General features: G+C 42.5%; 1 protein-coding gene across 1 annotated transcript in view; it reads left to right on the forward strand.

Annotated features, from left to right (window-relative positions):
• mindy4b (MINDY family member 4B) overlaps positions 1–9,575 on the forward strand; it is a gene marked incomplete at both ends in the record, with an annotated part of 14,061 nt that extends 4,486 nt beyond the window's left edge. Inside the window, 8 exons of the mRNA XM_084064604.1 lie at positions 3,717–3,814; positions 4,006–4,171; positions 6,415–6,480; positions 6,737–6,807; positions 7,014–7,086; positions 8,445–8,621; positions 8,849–9,029; positions 9,430–9,575. Of these exons, the coding sequence (XP_083920730.1) occupies positions 3,717–3,814; positions 4,006–4,171; positions 6,415–6,480; positions 6,737–6,807; positions 7,014–7,086; positions 8,445–8,621; positions 8,849–9,029; positions 9,430–9,575 (978 nt within the window). The remainder of the gene's footprint in view (positions 1–3,716; positions 3,815–4,005; positions 4,172–6,414; positions 6,481–6,736; positions 6,808–7,013; positions 7,087–8,444; positions 8,622–8,848; positions 9,030–9,429) is intronic.

Below are 9,575 nucleotides of genomic sequence, written 5' to 3' on the forward strand. Positions count from 1 at the left end.
TTCTTCACGTTTCATTTCCAGTTCCTTTTTCCCTTTCATCAGCTCTCAGTTTCCATTTCTTTAACCAACTGTGGAGCTTAATTGCAGAGGAGGAGTTATCAATTACTTCATTTGAATGCTGAGGGCTGTGCCTTAGTGTCCAAAGCATATCTGCTATATTTGAATTTCTTTGGAGACTGGAACCGGCTTCAAACACCACACTTGCTGATTCTGTTTGAATTGTCAGGTTAGGTTTTGGCTCCTCCTTGACACCCTGGCATCTTTTCAAACCTCATGCACGCACCACACATCCAAGCCATGATTAAACTCAATCTTAATCATTTTGAGCTACAAACCGGTGTATCAAGTCCAGTCCATCATTCACCTATTGCTCAAAGGTTGCAGTCCATGCCTATACAACAGTCTATACCAGTGGTTCTCAAACGTTTTTGCGTCAAGGACCCCCAAATTGACACATAATTAGCCCACGGACCCCCATTTGAAAGGATATACCATAGGGACTCAACCATTTTAATTTCAAGGACCCCAGGTTTGATATGCATTAGGCCATGGGCCCCCATTTGATACCATTTTGATCTCGGGGACCCCCAATCTACACTGTAGTATCATCAGTGTTCACTTAACTCTGAGAGTGTACAAAATGAACCAAATGGACCCGTTAGGGGTTACAGACACAAGGGTCAATTTGGTTCCTAACTATTCATTTGGCTGGGGACCCCTGGAACCCCCCCAAGGACCCCCGGGGTTCCCGGAACCCACTTTGAGAACCACTGGTCTATACAGTCCTATACAGTTTCATAGACCAACAACTGCCATTTCTTCACTCACAATATAAACAATGGCTTAAAGAATCCCAAGCAATTGACTGCAAACAACAATGCTGTATTGTTTGCATCTTGCATCTGTCACGTAGAACAAAAATGTTTTTTTTTTCTCCCTTTTTTTTCTGGAGCCTTGGAGGGTGGGGGGTTTTATTTGTAAATATAGAAAGAGAAATGAAAAAAAAAAGAGATTTAAGAGGTCAAGGAAAAGCACCTGTCATTCCACCACCCGGGCACCAAGGCATAATCAGCGAGCCCCAGGCGATTTGTTGAATGTTCATTCCCCTGCCCGCAATCCTGTCTCCCCACTATAAAAAAAATACAAAAAATACAAAAATGTTTTTTAAAAAAGTGGCCCAATGCTCTGACTGCTATCTCATCTGCGTGTCTGGATATGATCTCGCAAAGCAGTGGACCGACCCTAACCCTAACCCTACGTCATAGACAGTTGTTGTCGGGCAGAAAACGTCTTATCTCCATTTTGTGTTGAATTTGAATCCTGAAAAGTAACAGTTTTGGACATGAGGTTTCCACCCAACAGAGACGATATTGTAAATGGGCCCCCAAATAATTGGCAAAACATAAGATTTTATAATGATAATGTAACATTAATATTTAAAATGTTATGTTGTTATGTTAAAAATGTCATAGAAGTTTTTGTTGTTGCCAGACCCAGAGGGTCGGCCTACATGAGGCTTTGTCTGTCTCTCTTTCGTCCATATATGGGCATAAAAGGGACAGACAGACACATACAGAGATCTCTTTTGTCACTCTTTCGTCCCTCTTTTCCTCTTTTCTATCCCTCTTTTCCTCTGCACACACGTCATGCGAAGTCCGGCCATTCAGATTTCAACCACTAGGGGTCTGGCAGTACCAGGTCTCCTGGTTCTAGTTTCTTTACAAGGTTGAAAAATGAGTTTTCAATCTGATACAGATCATGAATATGATTTTATAGTTAGTTCCATTGATCCATTTATTGATCCATTTTCAGAGCAATAAACATGCTATGAAAATGCACGCAGCACTTTTCAGAACACTTTTGCATTTTTCAAGTGGGCACCTAGCTGGTGGGCCCTGATCCAGAATAGGTTGAGAACCACTGTCATAGACGACTGACGTCATAGATGACTGATGTCACGGGCTTGTCACAAAAAGTCGGAGGTCCACATTGGAGCTATTCCCACGTGGAACCCTGAGTTTCAAACTCCTTGAAACAGTGAAGCAATGTTATCTTCAAAACAAATACGTTGGTGAATAACAACCTCTTCGACCTTGGAGAAATTCATTCAATGCTCTGTTGAAAAGCTTTAAGTATAGTATAGTATAGCCACCAGAGGGGCTCAAAAGGATCCCTGGCTAAAAAGCCAAATATGCCTTAATACATTATAATTGCCCTCTATAACTAAAATTAAAGCATTAAAACACCTTAAATATTGTATTTATTTTAGAAACGGTTCATCTTTTACTCAAGAGGGGCAATGCCCGTCGCAAGTTGATGATGTCATTTGTCCATGTGTGGTCTAGCCCTATGGAATTAATGGAATGCATGTGCTAAAATAACATATTTGAAATATTGATTTGATGCTCATATTAACCTTAGGAAGTATTAAGTGTTATTTTATTTTCACATGCGTTCCATAAATTCCATAGGACTAGAACACATGGACAAATGACATCAACTTGCGACGGGCATTGCCCCTATTGAGTGAAAGATGAACTATTTCTAAAATAGATAAATACATTTTACATTTTAGTTATAGAGGACAATTATAATGTATATTAATAAAGGCATATTTGGCTTATTAGCCAGGGATCCTTTTAAATAGTGCAGGACTCATAAATCCTTCCAGGACTGGAATGCCCAATGGGAACGCATGCCCCTCTGGTTGTACCCATTGTCAGAGTGCTTGATGCAGTACCTACCCATCATCATAGTACTTGGAGGCCAGGCTAAATCGGCAGTACTATGACACCATATTGATGACATCAGGGATCAAAGGGATACAGACAGGCAGACAGATACAGAGATCTCCATATATGGGCATAAAAGGGACTTGGAGAGACAGGTAGACGCATAGTTTGACGTCCATTGATCGGACGGTTCTCAAGATAAAGAAGACTGACAGACTGACATTTTCCCAATAGGCATCGTTCCCAGCGGGCATCGTTCCCAACGAGCATCATTCTCAACCGGCATCGGCGTAATGTTTTCAATGTGAATATTTGTACACTTTTGGCGAATCCGTCCCACAGTCTAAGGAAATCCTTGACAAACAGACTCAGTGAATACATCCTCGCCATCAAGAAAGGCCAATACAGACAGACCTGATGTCCAAGAGAAGACAGACAAGATTACTTCCTACAGATTACAAACACCCAAAGAGAGTAGCTTTGAAAACATGACTAATAACAAATAATAACAAAAACTCCCAAATTACAAACACGTGTGTGAGCTGCTGTGACAGCAAAAGGAGGTCCAATGGAATACAACCACCTTAGAGACTGCTAATCATTATGTGTATTCCTGCACCATAGTAATCTCGGTACATAGACCTACTGTACACACAAAACTTTTTATAATAAATTATCCTTACTTACAAGTAGTGTCTCTTTTATTGTGTATTGTACATTATACTGTTCTGTTGCTTATTGTGTGAATTGTTATTTATAAGTTGTGTTGTCATGAACTTGAATTGTGTTTTTGTGACCATTGGACTTTTGTGGACATACTGTAAATCATTAAAAGTGTGTGCGTGTGCCACGCATGTGTGTGTGTGTGTGTGTGTGTGTGTGTGTGTGTGTGTGTGTGTGTGTGTGTGTGTGTGTGTGTGTGTGTGTGTGTGTGTGTGTGTGTGTGTGTGTGTGTGTGTGTGTGTGTGTGTGTGTGTGTGTCAGGGAGGAGTGTGTGCCATTCAGATGGTGGTCCAGGCTTTCGTCATCAAACACCTGCTGTTCAGCAGACATGCTGATGCAGAGAGCTGTTCCCTGCAGAGGTCAGAACTTTTACTCAACTAAACTTCACACATCATCTACAGTAGCAGTGGTTTCTGGTTTTCAACCCCCAGTTTGTAATGCACTAGGCCACAGACCCCCATAACTCAGACCACTCAAAGTTACAGACCTGTATAAGAGTACATTTTTGGTTCCAAACTATCAATCATTTATCTGTCTGTCTGTCTGTCAGCCTCATGGAGGTAGGGGACAGACACCAGGACAGAGCGCTGTCCGCTGCTCTGTGTGACATCCTGTGGTCAGCGGGAGACCAGAGCAGTGCCACCGTAACCTTGGTGACAGAGGACTACTGCATCACCCCCCACCTGGACTACAAACTGGACACCTTCACAGAGAGGGTGGGTTCATCTCTGTGTACAACAAACAACATGGGGCCGATTGGGGCGGCAGTCAGAAAGGTTCCCAGTTCCATCCCGTCCCCCCCTGAGTTAGCGTCGAAGTGTCCTTGAGCTGAACTGAACCCCTAACTGCTCCCAATGAGCAGGTTGGTGGTGCCTTGCATGGTTTCCTCCGCCAGGGGGAACGTGTGTGTGAATGGGTGAATGTAATGCATTGTAAGGTGCATTCGAGAAAAAAAAGGCGCTATAAATGCACATTTATGTCACAACAACGTGACACAAGATGTCACAACATTTACAATGTGATTGAAGTCACTAAATGGTTCAAGACTGGATGAAGACATGGATGGCTTCTCCACTGAGTGTGATCTGTGATGCCATTTGTCTACTTCAGTGGTTCACGAACGTTTTAATTTCAAGGACCCTCAGTTTGTTATGCACTAAGCACACAGAACCCCTTTATTCTGAGAGACCCTGTAAGGGTCCATTTGGCTCAATTTGTACACTTAGAGTTACAGACTGGTAAGCGTCCACTTGGTTCTTAAGTATTGGTCATTTACCTGGAGACCCCCTGGAATCCCCTTGAGGACCCCTGGGAGTCCACGGACCCCACTTTGAGAACCACTGGTTTACACCAGGGGTTGCCAAATGTTTCCATGACAAGGATCCTCAAATAGCTGCAGCATCTGGCTGTGGCCCCCTATTGTGAAATGCCTTTGTAACCCCTATATTTTGGCTCACTCCCAGCAGATTGATGACGCCACACTTCTCTCAGGTTCATAGCATTTATTGCCAACTCTGTCAGACAACAACAACAGGCACAGTGTGGTTGGTGGTGTGCAGTATCAAGACACAGCCCCATAACAAGGAAACGCAGCAGCAGAAAAGGGCTTTGCAATATTCACAGTGTGATCGTATAGTTTTAACATTTTTAACAACATGAATTAATTGACATACATTTAGCCATGAACCCGTTTTCTTTTTAGCATTTTTAGAAAATGCAACAATGAATTAATATAAAAGTACAACATTCTATGCAAAAATGCTCATAAAATTAATACAATCATGTATCAATGAACTAATTCCCCTTCACAAAACATACCTGTCAGACAACAACAACAGGCACAGTGTGGTTGGTGGTGTGCAGTATCAAGACACAGCCCCTAAACATCAGAACAGAAACAATACATTTAAAATGGGACCGCCATTACTGTTGTGCCATAATACCATGCTGCTTGCAACTTATCACGTCAGAAATAAAGACAAAACAGTACAATTTTCATCTTACTGACAATTGCAAAACATGTCCACAACATTCATATCACTCAACATATACTTTGATTTAAGTGAAATTAGCGTTTTGTAACTTAATACATGAAAATTCGCGCAGCTGTGTGTGACATACCATAACAAGGAAACGCAGCAGCAGAAAGGGGCGTGCTGCTGGATTCCTGGGACTAATATAAACACCACCCGCCACAGGGGGGCGCAGAGGTTCAGAGACACCGCATATTAATGAGCAATGTACAATGAACAATGTAAATACACCGGATTTAGCAAAGATGATCATTTACATCCGGAGTCCCCACAACAAAAACCTAAAAACAAGCAGACAATAGACTACATTACATTACATTACACAGGGAAAACAAAGTTTAAATACAAAAACAGAGGTACAAAACCGGTACAAAAGGTGCTATTTAAGGCAAACACATTTTTACTTGGCTCACATATTGCACTAAGAAATGGCAAGTTTGGTTATCAAGTTTTTGATTGTGCTAAAGTAGGACGATCCCTTATGGCCATTAGTCATTCCATGTCGAACAACCCTGTACTGAAAGGACATTATGTCCGAATGTGGTTCGCCTGAGCTGCACTTCACAATCCCCTCTAGTGGTTGACTTAGTGCCGATTCCACTATCAGGCTTCCTCTTTACGAATTTTTGAAGCGGGCACAGACCATGTAAGGTCTTATATACTGTATAACGCTCAAGGACACTGCAACACTAACCCAGAGGGAGCCTGGGGTCAAACCTGGAACCTTCCAATTTCCAAGTGGCCGCTCTACCTCCTGAGCCACTGCTCCCCATATGTAGGCCTACATGTTAAGTGGTAAAAGGCTATAAAACAATCATGCTCAAAGTCACCAAAGCAACAGTGTAGTAAGACTGTAATTGCTAAACTATGTATTTAAATAGTGAACAACTATCATTAGCTTTGAGCTGTGTTTGTTGTGTTTGCAGCTGCAGCTTTTCACCTTCAACATCAAGGAGGATGTCAGGAGATTCATCTATGAACACATCCAGTGTGTGAGTCTTTCACGTTTATTCATGTAACATACAACTGTATTCATACCAATCATAACACTGTAGGCCTACAGAGCCTAGCAGGAACACAACTAACATCAACAAGCTGAATCAACCTCAGTGTAGATGCGTGACAGGATTAGAGGCTGTGTCCACAGAAAAAAGCGCCAGGAAATAGTTCAACTTTTGGAAGAGTATTAATGTGAATATAATCTAGTATTTCTTAACACCAACTGCATTTATTCTGTCTTGTTTTCAGTTTAAAGAAGAGGGCAGTCATGGAGTTATTCTGTTTGTCTACAGTCTCATCTGCTCTAGAACAGTCAACAGGTAAACACCCGCAGTATCACCCCAACACCCCCAGTATCACCCCAACACCCCCAGTATCACTAAGCCTGTGTGTGTGTGTGTGTGTGTGTGTGTGTGTGTGTGTGTGTGTGTGTGTGTGTGTGCGTGTGTGTGTGTGTGCGTGCGTGCGTGCGTGCGTGCGTGCGTGCGCGCGCGCGCGCGCGTGCGTGCGTGCGTGCGTGCGTCAGGCTGAGGGAGGACCTGGACTCCAGCACCTCTCATCTTCTGCAGCTCAGGATGGGAACGTTCACCTGTCGACAGGTAAACAGTCTGCAGCTCACGTAAAAATCAATGACTTCAGGAGTTCTATACGCAACACTGTGTGTGTGTGTGTGTGTGTGTGTGTGTGTGTGTGTGTGTGTGTGTGTGTGTGTGTGTGTGTGTGTGTGTGTGTGTGTGTGTGTGTGTCCACAAGTATAGTTGAATTAGAGAAATATATACATTGTGAGGAAAATTTGTCCTTGCCCTCCCGAGAGCAATGGTTGTATTATGTTTTGGGTTTTTTAAAGAAAGAAAAATTATTGTTATTACGAGTTTAGCTTACAATCAGGAAAAGATTCAGGTTGGGGTTAGGAATAGGATTAGGTTCAGAGATTAGGGAGTTGTGCACCAGTTGCGCTCAATATATAGCAGATCTACAAGTCGCAGTGCGACGATCTGATATTTGTGTGCACAACTATAGGGCATCGCAGTTCCCGCCCACTTCCTGGAGCCACTGCAAAATACTCAATGCATTTTTCCCATTGACTTTTCCAAAAATAATTATATCAATTAATTTAAGCCTAGAATCAAGCTATCCAGGCTCCTGGTGAATCATGACCATAAAACGTTTGATTCTGTGAAAAAAACCTTTTGAAAACGGCAAAACAAAGGGTATTTATTAACAAGACCAGGAGACCTGGTTGTGCCAGACCTAAGCCGGTGTTGTGTGAAGTCTTGTGAAGTCTAATTCTGAAATCTTTGTGTCTTACGTTATATACCAACCGTATTTATACTTGTGACATAATAGTGATGTCACGACTAGTCTGTGCCTATTTATTCATGCATAAGAAACTTAACCACAACCAGACATACCATGCATGGATTGGTGACAAAGGCTCGTGTAGGCCATACCTTTCAGGTCTGGCAGATATATCATATAATTAAATATAAAATAAAATAAATCACAGAAAAAAATGTTTAATGGTCATGATTCACCAGGAGCCTGGATAGCTTGATTCTAGGCTTAAATGAATTGATATAAATATTTTTGGAAAAGTCAATGGGAAAAATGCATTGAGTATTTTGCAGTGGAACCCGGAAGTGGCCGCAACTGCGATGCCCTATAACTCTGGCTATAAGGCATAGCAGTGATGGACATTTTTCCCATAGAGATTTCCAATAATATTCATATCATTTTTTTAAGCCTAGAATCAAGCCATCCAGGATCCTGATCATTCATGACCATAAAACGTTTGATTCTGTGAGGAAAAAAAATGTGAAAACCGCAAAACAAAGGGTATTTATTAAATATAGTATATATAATTAAATATTAAAAAAAAAAAAAATTTGTGTGCGTGCGTGCGTGCGTGCGCGTGTGTCTGTGCGTGTGTCTGTGCGTGTGTGTGGTTGCTCTGCAGGAGATGATGAATCTGTTGCTGACAGGCAGAGCCACTCCTAACGTCTTCAATGGGACAGTGTTGGACGGAGAGGACGGCAGTCCGTTGGACAGACCGCTGCACGGGGTCACGGCCCGCAGTCATGTGGGATACTTGCACTGGAGCCGCGAACAGCTGGACAGAAACACCCTGCCTCAGGTATTACACCTGTACTACTACCTGTACAACAACACCTATACTACACTGGAGTCCATAGTCTTTGGAGAACGCCGACCTCCTAATCTCAAGGCGGACAACCACAAGGCCATTGAGGTGGTGGATTAGATATGGGGGGGGGGCAAAGGAGGTTTGACTGGGATTTGCATGATGTATGGACTGAAATACATTACCGCCCAGTAATGGTAATGCTACTGTGTGTGTTGTAGGTAGGCAGCATGCTGAAGACTCCCATGCTGCCTGTGTGGTTGTGCTGCATCAATGGAACCTTCAATGTTCTGTTCAGCACCAGTCGCTCTCTGCTGTCTGACTGGAAGAGTGAACATCTGTTTAACCTCTACTACTATAACGGACAGCCCAGTATGAAGAACACATTAAGACTTTCTATAGGTAAGTCTGTTAGTCGTCTTATTATTATTATTAGGGGTGAAATGATTGTGCATTGCACAGAATATAAATATAAATAAATAGTGGCCCTCTATATATAATAGTGGCTATTGCATGGTCCTTTGGAATTTCAAGGACCCCCAGTTTGATATCGCTGTTGTCGGGTAGAAAACTTTTATCTCCATATTTTAACTTTTTGTGTTTTTTCGTAAATTTTAGGCCTTACTTGATCGTACTACAGTGTCACACAAAAGTATCAAAAATGTTCACCTGACGTACCCATTATAGGGAAGCTGGGGTTCAAACACATAATTTTGGGGGTATTTGGCATGAAAAAGTTTTAGAACCACTCAATGTATAATGTATGCAACAGTTATACACAAGTGATGTGTTTGCACTGCAGACACTCACTCCCACCACTGGGAGGCGTGGCGAGGAGCTGAGGCGAGTGGAGATGCAGAGAAGAGGTTCCCCTCTCTGGAGATGACCATAAGGACCAAATGGGGAGGAGCCTTTATCCACTGGAATGGACACGCCCCCTTCTACTGA

The sequence above is a fragment of the Gymnoscopelus microlampas genome (genome assembly GCF_963454915.1).
Source record: "Gymnoscopelus microlampas genome assembly, chromosome: 8".
Taxonomy (NCBI): domain Eukaryota; kingdom Metazoa; phylum Chordata; class Actinopteri; order Myctophiformes; family Myctophidae; genus Gymnoscopelus; species Gymnoscopelus microlampas.